This window comes from Natator depressus, chromosome 21 (assembly GCF_965152275.1).
Source record: "Natator depressus isolate rNatDep1 chromosome 21, rNatDep2.hap1, whole genome shotgun sequence".
Taxonomy (NCBI): Eukaryota; Metazoa; Chordata; order Testudines; family Cheloniidae; genus Natator; species Natator depressus.
The window spans coordinates 9019432-9032355 of NC_134254.1; the positions used below are offsets into that span (position 1 = coordinate 9019432).

At 52.3% G+C, this 12924-nt stretch overlaps 1 protein-coding gene across 2 annotated transcripts in view; it reads left to right on the forward strand.

Annotated features, from left to right (window-relative positions):
* Positions 1 to 11492, forward strand: part of TFEB (transcription factor EB) — a 45960-nt gene extending 34468 nt beyond the window's left edge. Inside the window, exons 2-9 of one of the 2 annotated variants that reach the window (XM_074936456.1) lie at positions 3843 to 4065; positions 4194 to 4448; positions 4789 to 4869; positions 6576 to 6705; positions 6931 to 6987; positions 8156 to 8231; positions 8909 to 9056; positions 10987 to 11492. In XM_074936456.1, coding sequence (XP_074792557.1) covers positions 3874 to 4065; positions 4194 to 4448; positions 4789 to 4869; positions 6576 to 6705; positions 6931 to 6987; positions 8156 to 8231; positions 8909 to 9056; positions 10987 to 11424 — 1377 coding nt within the window. In that variant the 5' untranslated portion in view covers positions 3843 to 3873 and the 3' untranslated portion in view covers positions 11425 to 11492. The remainder of the gene's footprint in view (positions 1 to 3842; positions 4066 to 4193; positions 4449 to 4788; positions 4870 to 6575; positions 6706 to 6930; positions 6988 to 8155; positions 8232 to 8908; positions 9057 to 10986) is intronic. The other variant, XM_074936457.1, reaches the window with a different exon arrangement.
* The last annotated feature ends 1432 nt before the right edge of the window (positions 11493 to 12924 follow it).

Below are 12924 nucleotides of genomic sequence, written 5' to 3' on the forward strand. Positions count from 1 at the left end.
AGTCATTGTCTGGGCCTCTGGACTGGATTATTATCCAGAGCTGTTGATTGGTTTGTGTCTGTGTGTGCATGTGTGTATGTATTGGGGAGCAAAGATACGGTATTTAAAAACAATACACCTGTTCAGACAGTGTCTCCATGTACCCCACACCTTCCACATCAGATAGGTAGCAGTAGCCTCGCTTTGCAAACAGGGAGACTGAGACGCAGAGAACTTAGGGGACTTGCTCATGGTCCGAAAGCCACGGATGGAGCTCAGGAGTCCTGGTTCTGAAGCTTGTGCCTTAAACACAAGATCATCCTTCCTCTTGCTTCCTTGTTTATCAACATCATGGGTTCCCAGGTGTTTGAGTGTGCAAACCTTGGAGAAGAGAGAGAGGCAAGGGTCAGAAGTGAATCGCTAACAGGACTGTGCGGGATGGGAGTTAGACAAGTCCTCTCCCCCTGCTGCACTTTTCTGCTCTGGATTGACCTCTGTAGGACACTTTGTAGTGTCACAATTCATGGGAGTGGCATGTCTTGACTGAGTGGGAAAGGTACCCCGGTCCCCCTGATCACTCTCAGTTCCCTAAATATACAAGGAAACATCCCTTCCCCGCATTGCCAGATTCACTGCTCCTGCTGCTGAATTGTGTACCTCCTGCCTTCTTCATCTCGAATATCTCTCCTTCCCCCCCACATGTCTTCAGACACAGCAGTCTGGAGAAAAAATTCTGCTTTGAACCACCCGCCATCTTCCCCAAGTTACGGATGATGGGCTATCCCAGTGTGAGCTAGCAATTAGAGTAGTGGACCAGAAGTCAAGACCCCTGGGTTCAGTTCCACAGCCTGCATGGGCGGGTGGTTCCCAAATCTTTTCCTAAGGTGAATCGCCAACTGCATTTTGTCTTATTTATTTTTGCGACCCACCATTACGTATATGCACCCTCTGCCCCGGCACTGCAACCCTAACCCCCGTGAGCCTTGCCTGCACTGACCAAGCAGCTCCTATCCCGCAGGGCTGGGCCCAGCTCTGAGCTCATGATGGGCTCACCCCACCCCTGCAGGAACTCCCTTCTGCCTCGGGCCAGGGGAAGTGTGTGTTTTGCTTAGGCAAAGGACCCGTGATGGGTTAATCCGGCCCTAGATGTGGTGACCCACTTAGAACCTTCCTGCGACCCATCATTTGGGCAACACTTGTCTAGGGGATAGAGCAGACGGTCACAAGTCAGGACTCCTGGGTTCTATTCGCACTGACTCCCTGTCCCCATCTGTAAAAAGGTGCATCATGACACTGAGCTGTACCTGCCTCGCAGGATGGATGAGTCCGTAACACTCAGTACTTTAGAAACAGTATGTCCCAGGTAGGGCGGCTCCCTCTGGAGCCCCCTCGTCTCTGCAGGCTTCTTTAGCGCTGCTTCACTGCACCTGAATGGGCTCCCATCCCCTTTGTATGGACAAACAAGAGCCCTGTCTGTGTCTGGCTGCGTCGCTCTCCGTCGCCTCGTGCTGCTTCTCTCGCCTCCAGACTCTTGCGTGCAGGCTCGTGGGACAGAAGGGGCATTGTTTGCATTGTTCGAGAGTTAAGGTTTCACTCTGGCTTTGGGTTTAATGACTCCTGACAGTCTCCCCATCACCAGGCTATGGGGAGCACCTCTAGGTTTAGGGGACAAGGGAGACTGGGTGTGGGTCATGCTAGGTAAGTTAAGAGACAGTTAAACCGTGTCATTCCACTTCCTGTGCAAGGCTCTTTTCTTTCTTCCTCTTTCTCTCTCTGGCTGTCTCTCTTTTTTTTTTTTTTTTTTTTTTTACATGTTCTTTCTCTTCACAGATCTTTCTTTTGGCTCCCACCAGCAGCACATCAGTGGGATTTCCCTTGAAATCCAGGAATAACTAACTGGCTATTACCCTCTTTCTTCTCTGTCTGGCCTATTCTCTTGTCTTTCCCTTTGTGCTCCCATCTCTGTCCACAGCTGTGTTCCTGGCCCTTGGGTTTCTCTTGTAGCAATAGAGACATCACCTGGAAGCTCTCCATGGAAATAAGAGGCAGTCTGGGGTCTGGGTGGGTGGCAGAATATCTGGAACCCTGACTGGTCCCTTGTCTCAGAGCTGGGAAGTGCCTCAATCCAGGGCATCGATTTCCAGCTTCTAGGAGAAACCAGCACATAAAGGTCAGTGAGCGCTGGGGTCTGGATTCGCCTCACTGCACGGATTCCATGCATTGCTGGTTTTCCTCACCCACCTGCTTTCTCTCCCTCTTATCGGGCTCTGGCACTGATTTAGGAGCTCTCTCTCCTTCTGCCAACTGGCCCTGGTTTGACAGCAAGGCAGAGCAAGTTTGTCATGAAAGAGCCTGGCATCCGAGTACAGGCAGGGTCCAGACCTGAATCATTTCCTCTCCCAGAGCAGGGACAGCAGCTAGTCCAGGCACAGCGGGACCAGAGAGACGAAGGCGAAGATTGAAAAGAAATGGAGGGGCCTGAACTGAGGCTCCTTGGCTTCAATTAGATACATGGCTGTGTGCAACTGCTATGCCCACAGGACCTTCTGGTACCTGGCATTTCTGAAAATCAGGCCTTGCTTATCTAGGTGCCAAAATATCAACCAGGGCACCCCATTTTAGACCCCCTATTTTTGAAAATCTTGGCTGAATTTCCAGTCCCTCAGCAGAAGATGGCCTACTGAGGTCTGTGGGGTGGAGAACATCAGGCCTGAATCACTGGAAACTCATCTTCCCCCCTTCCCTAACAGAGGGTTGTGCCTTTGGTCCCTTGATATGGCAGCATGCCTGGGAAAGGGGTTTGGCTCAATGAATGGGGAGAGTGCAGCATGGCCTAGTGACTAGAGGACTGGACGAGGACTCGGGAGACTTGGTTCTATTTCCAACTCTACCACTGGCCTGCTGGGTGAGTTTGGGCAAAGTCTCATCCTTGCCCAGTGCCTCAGTTTTCCCATCTGTTCAGTGACCTCCTTTATAAAGTGCTTTGAGCTCTCCGATGAAAAGTGCCAGATAAGAGCTAGGGATGATTATTTTTTCCGAGTGCCTGCAGTGGGTCATTCCAGATCAGTGGCTGAAGGTGGAAAGATGAAGTCTTTGAAGCTGTCATGGGAAACAGTTGATGGCTTTTTTGTGTATCCTTCTTTTGGGGTTGGTTTATTGCTGTGGCTGTTTTTGTGGTGGGGCCCAAAGATCAAAGCCCTGTTCTGCTCCGTGTTGACTGGGAGTCAGAGGCTCTTTTCCTGACTGGGGGAGGCAGTTTGACATACTGGTTAGAGAACTGACTTCCCACGCTTCAGTCCTCTGCACTACCACAGGCTGCCTGCAGGTCACTCAGCCTTTCTGTGCTGCAGTTCCCCAGGTATAAAGCAGGGATAATAATCCTTTCTTTGCCTCCTGTATTTCGATTGTAAGCTCTTCCGGGAAGGGACTTCATTACATGTACGTACGGTACCTAATCGCCTCATAGTTAACCCTTATATCATGCTTTTTAGAGTGATCGCCCAGGAAATAATCACAAGCTGGTGCTGCCTTGGTAGGACTGGTCTTGCCATCCTTACGGCATGCTGGGGCCCTGATATTGGCTGGGAGGCCCCTGGTGGTAGAGGTCATTTGGCTGTGGATGCAGCTGTCATACAGAGAAAATACTCTGTGTGGCCACGGGCAAGCCCCTTTGCCACCCTGTGCCTCCGTTTCCCCATCTGTAAAATGGGGATAACATTGCTGACCCTCCCCACATGAAGCATATTGAGGTAGCGAGGTGGCAGGCACTCCCCAAGAGTGCTGCCATTAGAGCCGGGGCCCTCGGGCTTGACTTAATCCTGTTGCAGCCTTTGCTATGGTCCAACCCATCCCGTTTCTCTCAGGAGAAGCTGTGACCCGCCCCACACGAGCGCCATGGCGTCGCGCATCGGCCTGCGGATGCAGCTTATGCGGGAGCAAGCGCAGCAGGAGGAGCAGAGGGAGCGGCTGCAGCAGCAGGCGGTGATGCATTACATGCAGCAGCAGATGCCGCTGGCCCCCACGCCTGCCATCAACACTCCAGTCCAATTCCAGCCTGCGCCGTCCGTGCCGGGAGAGGTCTTAAAGGTACAGTGCAGATTAGTTTGTTTCCTTCTCTCCTTGGGGAGTGCGGGGGGACGTGGGGGGGGGAGAGTCTTGGTCGTGTTGAGAGCTCTAATAGTTTTTCCCTGCCTGGGGGGTGTGTGGATTTTTAGGTTCAGTCGTACCTGGAGAACCCCACCACGTATCATCTGCAGAAGTCACGGGACAAGAAGGTCCAGGAGTATATCTCTGAAACCTACGGGAACAAGTTTGCTTCTCACATCAGCCCCGTCCGGCACTCTCCAAAGCCTCCCCCGGCTGCCTCTCCGGGCGTCCGGCCCGGCCATGTCATGTCCTCTTCAGCTGGCAACAGCGCTCCCAACAGCCCCATGGCCATGCTCAACATCAGCTCCAACCCAGAGAGGGAGGTAAGGAAATTGCTTGGCTTTATAGAGCAGCAGGATCGAATAGGGGAGAGGAAGTGAAGGATTTAAAAGTGGCATGTGATCAGGGTCTCTCCAGTCCTGGCTTCTCTCAGCAGGAGGCGCTATAAGGAGCAGAGCGGAGAGCTGGGATTTCCCAGCAGGAGGCACGGTGGGACATAGGATATAAATATTTAGCTAGATGTAGCGCATTTCATGGACAAGGCAGCTCATAGCATCAAAAATGAAACCATGGAACTGAGGAAACCCTCAGCTGTCTTGTTTTTGCCCAGTGACCCTGCATCTCCAGCCGTGTGCTTTGTCAGAATGCAACTTTCTCTTCCAGATAGACGAGGTCATTGATGACATCATGCGTCTGGATGATGTTTTGGGCTATATTAACCCGGAAATGCACATGCCCAACACCGTGAGTGTCTCTGATTGACTTCTGGCCTGTTATCCTGACTGTGGAGGGAGGGGAGGAGCCTGCATCTGACATGTGCTGGCCAGGGAACTATTAGAGTATATGTGCTCGAGGGTATGGGGAGACTGAGCTCTTCCAGCAAAGGGTAGCTGCAGGGAGAGTGGTGACTGTTCTACCCATACCCTCTGGGCTGGATTGTCCATGGCTCTCCGCCCCTTCCATTGATGGCCGAGAGCCAGGGTAACCGCTGTACGCTAGTGCGGTCTAGCCTCAGGGCTGTGGGGAGCAGAGTGTAAGCTAGAGCAGCTACTGAGGCTGCTCTAACTCACACTGGGGGTCAGACAGGCTTTTGGCTGGTCTCAAAATATAGGGAGGCTCACTGGAGGCATGAAGCCACCTTTACCACCTGCCCCCTCAATTCCTGCCCTGAGCAGAGTTCGGCTGGAACTGAGAAGCTAGCAACTGGGGTGTCCCTGCATTGATTGTTGCTACTGACTGTCAAGGCTGCAACCTGGGATTTTGCTGCACGCTCTCCGTGTCAGCCCAGCACCTGGCAGGCAGTGGGAAATCATGCGTCATGGTGTGTACAAACTGGCTGAGCCTCTCTCCCCCTGCCCAGCCCCTAGAGTTGTAGTGATTATTATTGCCTAGTAAGTCAGCAGCCAGTGCTAGTCTGAGCTGGCTGCAGCCTGACCTAGAGACTGTAAACGTCGGGTTGGCATTGCTGTGTGTGGGCTGGAGGAGGGGAAAGCAGTGCAATAGCACGACTGACTGCTATGAGACTCCACGAGCCCTTTCCTTAGGCTTCTGCTTTTAAATGAGCCCCAAAGGGCTGGGAGGGCATAAGAGATCCGTGACTGTCCCCCATTGTGCAAACTCAGCAGGGTTTGAGGCCTGAACTCCAAGCACAGGCTGCTATCACTTGAACTTTTGGCCTGACTGTGAGGATTGCATTTTGGTGGTTAGAGCAGGGGAATTGGGAGTCTTGGTTTCAGTTCTTGATTCAGCCACTGCATGTCCATGAGCGAGTCCATTTACCTCTCAGTGTTGCCATTTGTAAAATAGGGCTAAGGATATCTAACTCCCAGGGTGCATGGTGAGGCTTTCTTGATTGTGCTTTGAGATTCTGTCACTGGATGGAAGGCACCATAGCAAGGTGAAGATTGATTGATTGATTTTTAACACCCTCCTCCCTTTCCATCACTTAGCGTCCCACCGTGAGAACGTATCATGCGGCAATGGGGCTACTTAGCGCTTTGTCAATGTTCATAGCTGGGATTTTCAGTGGGGCTTAGAGTTAGAGCTAGGAGTTAGAGCCTAGCGCCCAGTGAAAGTCAATTCCTCCCTTAGAAAATCTCAGCTTGATGGATTCAGTGTCCAAGCCATCACTGCCCTGCCCCTCGTGAATTAGGTCAGTAGCCTTGTCCTCATTTTGCACATAGGGAAACCGAGGCACAGAGGGGTGAAGTGACTCACCTAAGGTCCCACAGAGAGTCAGTGGCAGAGCAGGGGAGTAGAAACCAGCAGTTTCCAGCTCCCAGTTGCATGCTCAGCCCCTAGATTGTGGTACCCTTCATGCCAGGCCTTGTGATTTGGAATCTTACCGGAGAGCCAGCCCTGAGCCAGCTTTCTAGCTCCCTGATCCCATCTCCCGCTCCTCCTCCTCCTGGATGAGAACCATACTAATCATGTGCTCCCTTGTTTTTCAGCTTCCAATGTCCAGCAGTCACATGAATGTATATAGTGGTGACCCCCAGCTGACGGCCTCCCTGGTGGCTGTCACCAGCAGTTCATGCCCTGCCGACCTCACTCAGAAGAGAGACCTGACAGGTAACGCATGTGAGTTCTGACTGCAGCTTATGTGTGTGTCCATGTCTGTCAGGTCGGGCCAAATCCTGCGTCAATGCTCGTGCCACTGATGGTAGCGAGGGTTACGCGGGGTGCGGGTCAAACAGAATCCTGCCCACTCTGTTTGACGTTACGTACTGAGTGATGCTGGGAGAGGTGGGGAGAAAACACAGCTTTGTAACAAGCGTGGTGTGACCTCTTGGGTCTTTCTTGTAGATGCCGAGAGTCGTGCCTTGGCTAAAGAGCGTCAGAAGAAGGACAATCACAACCTGAGTGAGTGGATGGTTCATTCTAGCTGTACGCCTGGGTCTCCTGCCCTAGTTCCCTTCAGCCCAACCCCCATTCTTTTCCTGGAGGCACCTCTGTCTGTATCGCTGGTTTCCCTTTCACTCTGCCTTCGTCCTGCTCATCTGTCTGAACAGCCCATTCCACCTCGCACCTCTTGTGCATGGCATACAGGGATCCCCACAGCATCTCCGAGCAGGGCTCCACCTAACCCAGTATCCTGGCTGACAATGGCCAGTCCCAGATGCTTCAGAGGAAAGTACAAGAAACCTCATTATTGTGATTATTTTATTTTTATTGCAGTAGTGCCTCAGGTCCCTAGTCATGGACCAAGCCCCCATTGTGCTAGGGGCTGTACATACAGAACAAAGAGACAGTTCTTGCCACAAAGGTCTTACAATCGAAGTAAGATCAGACAGTATCTTCTGGACAGTTATGGGATAACCTGTTCAGGGGGAAGTTTCTTCATGAGCACTGTCAGGCCCTCACCACTGGCTTGCGGCCTGAAATATGGGGGTTTGTATCCCGTAGATATTGGTACCATGTCTAATGTAACTCTAATGTTCTCTTTCTCCATCAAAATGTCTCATCCTTTGTTTGAATAGTGCTAAGCTCTTGGTTTCAATAACTTCCCATACTAAATAGCATCCTAAGTCTCTCCCACCCCACCTCCGAGCCCCCTTGTCATACCCAGTACCTCCTATGACACCGCAAGCTACCCTCAACCACTTCTCTCCCATCCAATGTGGCTCTACACTACCCCACCTTTCCCAACACCTCTTGCAACCCACCCTCCTCTCTAAACTGTCCCTTGCCCACTGAATGTTTCCCCATCTAGACCTTTGCCACCCCACCTCCGACTGCCCTGTGCCTGTGAAGTCGATCACATGTAAACTGCAGTCCTCAAGAATTGAAGGATGCATGTTTGGGTGACAAGGACAGGCCAGCTTCTGAATGGCTCTCCTAGTCCCTCGGTCCAAAGCTGGGTTAGGAGAACAAGGGATGAGAATCTCTCTGGGGAACTTGGTGATTTCCATAATCCAGGCTGGGGACAGTGGGGGCTGAGAGTGGTACAGGCTGCAGAGAGTTGAGGCTGGTCCCAAATTCCTAAACGTGGGTCAGTTTCCAACTCTCTCTTTCCCTTCCCTCTCTTTAGTTGAGAGAAGACGAAGGTTTAACATCAACGATCGCATCAAAGAACTTGGAATGTTGATCCCAAAAGCCAATGATCTGTAAGTATCTCTGCAAGCAGTACAAGTTGCCTTGTCTTAGATATCCCACGTGGATTTGATGGTGCGTGGCAGAGGAATTGTTAAGGATGGTCCAAATGGTGTGGCCCTGGGGGATGAACCTTATTCTGTAGATCAGGAGAAAACTTCCTAATTGCAACTGTTGAGTGTTCGTCCCAGAGAAACAGTGGGAGTCCCGTTGTTTGACCTGTAAAACTTGACTGGACAAGGCACCTGAGAATTTACTGTGGAGATCAAGCCTGCTCTGGCCAGGGATGGACTAGATGTAGATGATTGTCTGCTGTTTCCTAGTAACAGGTTGTTCCAGTGCTGAGCCAGATTCTGTTTCACACATTGAAAATTCTCATTCCTTCATCTGATCTTCCAGCTGGGCAACTGCTTTGATACTGGCCGGTCGGGTGTCAGTGTCTGGTCCCACATCGGATTCCCTAGGAGTCTGGTGCTTGGTGTTTTCAAAGGCTGGGATAATGGCGTGTGTGTATTGACCCAGGCCAGTGCCATTCCCTACATGAGTGTGTCCAGGAGGTAATTCAGGGCATTACATTTGCAGAGAGGCATTTCAGTACAGCAGTGCTCATTAGAACTTGTCTGGGCCTTGGAGTTGGTTAGAAGGAGCTAACAGCACAGATTGTAATGACTTCTCCCATGTTGTACCCTAGAGATGTTCGCTGGAACAAAGGGACGATCCTGAAGGCCTCGGTTGATTACATCAGGAGGATGCAGAAGGACCTGCAGAGGTCGCGGGATCTGGAGAATCACTCTCGGCGTCTGGAAATGACGAATAAGCAGTTATTGATCCGTATCCAGGTGGGTTCCCATCTTCCCCCTGTCCCTCCATTCTAACCCAGCCCGAGGATGCATCCACACTGTAATAAGAGACCCATGACACGGCCGTGGGTCACCTGGGTCAGTTGACTTGGCTCACGTGGCTAGAGCTGCATGCTAAAAATTGCAGTGTAGCCATGCAGTCTTGTGCTCTGAAACCCTCTGCGGGAAAGGGCATTGGAGGGCAGGCTCCAGCCTGACCTACACTGCTATCTTTAGCTCCGTGAGTCTGATGCCGTTGACCCGGACTCTGAGACTAGGTGCCACAGGTTTTGGGTTTTTTTCTTGGTGTAGACGTACCTTAAAACACCTTTAGGGGCTCAAATCTTGTTCCTGCCCCTTCACAGGGGGTCTGGGCAAGATTCTGTTCTCCCTTAAGGCTGTGAAATTAGAGCCTCTTCATTGACCTAAATGGAGTCCGTCCAGACTCACACTGGCATCACCTGAGATTCGTTTCTGCCCCTTTGAGATGCTCCATGCACACACTGAGCCAAAGCTAGTGAAGTCACTGGCTAGGTTCCCACTGACTTCAGTGGGCTTTGCATCGGGCCCCTAGCAATGCTGTTTGCACAGCTTACTTATTGCAGACATGCAGGTCCTTTAGGGGCCTGCTCCTGCCTACCCTCTTCCTCACCTGGGCCATTTCCATTGACTTGTGAGTGCTGCTTTGCAGATCAGGCCCTTCGCTTGCAGCTGACCGGTTCCCACCAGTCGCAGGGACGAGCTAGTTTGGGAGTGCTTCCATTCAAAACAAGGAATACTTGCAACTCTTGGCGTTCGCGTGGGAGCCAGGCTTGCTGTGTTTGTAGCTGTCCCTGCCGTGGGGAGGCCTGTGCTTCCCAGGCTGTGGCACTTGGGCTAACACTTTCAAACCTATTTGCTAATGGCAGGCTCCAAATCCATCTCTGGGCACCTAAAGAGAGGTTTTTAGGAGCCTCAGTGTGGATTTAGGAGGCTCACTAGGCCGCCAGGTTTGGAAAGATTGACCTAGGGTTTATGGTATCTGGTGCTACCTGGATAGGGATGCTGACGCCAGCTTTAGCCAGGGATTTCATGTAGGTTAGCGAGCAGCCTGCTTGCACTAAAGCACTGAGCCTGCAATGTCCGCCTCACCTTATCCTTGGGTCGCTGATCACTGGAATTCAGCCTACGAAATAGAAAACCTGGCAGGGACTGGGGACTTTATGGATTAAAGTTTGAAGTGCTGTTTTCTTCTTTGCCTCTTCCTCCTTCTTTATTTCCCTGGGCATCCCCTCTCTTTGTGTAGTTTGCTATCTTTCTCTTCTGCTGTCTCTCTTGGAATCTCTTCACCCCTCTCCCAAGGTCCCTGTCTGTCTGTCTGCCTTTTCCATCTGGCCTTGTCACCAGTTCAGTCCCCTGAGAAGGATGTTCGAAAGGGGTGGAGCTGCTCGAGGATTTGAAATGAGCCATGCTTAGTGGCCATGGGGAGAGGTGGGAGTAACCACAAAAATGCTGTTAGGGGTTCTGGGAGCCGTGGGTCTTATTTGCTGTACTTGGAGTGGGTGGCGGCCAGGGCCAAGGTGGTCAAAAGTGCCTGACTTAAGACATCTGAAACGGTCCTGATTTTCAGAGGGGCAGGTGCTCAGCCCTGTCTGAAAATCAGGCCCCTTGAAGGCATCTCAAGTTTGGGGCCCAAAATCACCAGTTGCTTCGGACAGTCTTGGCCTGTAGTGTCTGCACTTTGTCAACCCTAGGGTCCTTAACATGACAATGGTGCCTTTCACCCATTGTTTCTGGCTGCTGGATTGTGTCAGTTCAGCTTTCAGGCTGGGGGAGGGTTCCCCACAGAGCAGTTAGTGGGGCGAGACCATCTTGGCTCCCTCCTGCTCCCTGTTATGGTGTTGTTGGTGCCCCTCGTAAGGACTCCTGGTTTGTGTGCTCTGTTCTACAGGAGTTGGAGATGCAGGCTCGCCTCCATGGGCTGCCTGCCGCCTCGCCCTCCGGCGTGAACGTGGCAGAACTAGTTCAGCAGGTCGTGAAGCAAGAAGCGACCGGAGAGGACGGGTCGATGGAGCCTCAGCAGCCCCAGCTACCTCCAGACCAGGAGACGCAGCAACAGCTGCCGTTGCTACCTCCGTCTCCCTACCAGCTGGACTTTACCCATGGCCTGAGCTTTGACGATGGCTCCAGAGGGTTCCGCGACCAGCTGGACCCCAGCCACAATGTCTCTTTCCCCTCTTTATCCAAGAAGGAGCTGGACTTGATGCTGATGGAGGACACCATGTTACCTCTGGCTTCTGACCCCTTGTTCTCCGCCATGTCCCCTGAGGCCTCCAAGGCCAGCAGTCGCAGGAGCAGCTTCAGCATGGAGGATGCTGACATGCTGTGACAACGAGCCGTTCGCAGCCTGGGGGAAAGGATGAGGAGTGAGGCTTGTTCTGTGAAGACACACATCCCCCCCCCCCCCCCCACGAGGACCCCAACCCACACTTGAGCCTACATAGAAATACATTTCTCTATGCAAGTGTTGTCACAGTCACTGGGAAAGTCAGACCCTTGTTGCTACAACTTGATCTGCAAACTTTCTTGCTTTGCCATGAACTGAGCGGAGCTCCCTGGCTTGGAATGACCCTAGATTTACAGCCCAGCTGCCTTGCCTTTCAGCTAAGCTTCCCACAAGCTGCATGCAGTGCAGGAGTGGAGGCTGGAAGCCAGGCCATCAGGTATGAGAAGGAGCCTTCAAGTCCCAGCGGAGGCTAACAGGGGGCTTGTCGCTCAGAGCGCCTTGCTGCAAATGTGCATTCAGCCAAGCTTCACCACGTGAACCCACGTTTCCTCAAAGTCTTCCCCAGCCCTGGCGCTATTGCTCTGAAGACGTCGGCAGAGGCTGCCTTGTACCATGTTCCTGCATTAGGCTTCCCCTTCCCTTTTCGGGCAGGGATGTGCAGCTTTCCCAAGGGAGGGTGTGGTGTCCCTAGTCGTCATGGAGTAGGGGAGGTGTGTTTCTCAAGGCTCATTGGGTAAGAAGGCTGCAGGGGGGAAGAGGAGGAGGAGGGCAATCTGAACAAATTATTTAGTGATACCAGAGGGACACTTTCAAAGCTGGGAGCAGGAGTGGGATGCAACAGCCTCATTTATTTGTCACCGGGGTTTGTAAAGGCACCGGCTTTGAGAGTGGACCTACTGAGTCCCATTCAACTTCCGCCCTGTGAGAGATGGGACCGAGCCTCCAACTTCAGAAGTGGGTTCCTAACCCTTGAAAGCGTGTAGGGGGTTGGGATGCCGTTTTGGGCCCGTCTCTGCTTCCTCTCACTCTGTTCAGATGAATCCCAAAACTTCCAAGTGATATTTGGTCAAAACCATCAGTGTGCAACTAAACCCACACTGGTGTTTCCGGACACCAGCTTCTGGCTTTGCACCCTCACTTTTTGGTGCTGGCCATTTTGCACTATTAAGCACTTGGGCGGCTTTTTCAAATGCACCTGAGGGTGACCAGAGAGTGAGTGTGAAAAATCGGGGTGGGGGGTAATGGGCGCCTATATAAGACAGAGCCCCGAATATCAGGACTGTCCCTATAAAATCAGGACATCTGGTCAACCTCGCCGGAGCGAGCCTCCCAGCTGAGGCAGATGTGCTAGCTGGGCTCACGCTAGCAGGGGCTAAGAACAGTAGTGTGCTGGTTGCATCGCGACCCAGGGGTTGAGATGAGCTTGTACTCATTGCTGCTTTACCGTGCCATTTACACTGGTTTTTAGTGCACTAGCTGGAGCAGAGCGAGCACATGTTCGCCTACCGAGGCTGGCAGGCGCACTCCCATCTGCACCCTAGACGTGCCCTGAGTGACTTGTGACTACCAAGTATCGCGTTGGGCTAAATCTGAACCTGAGAC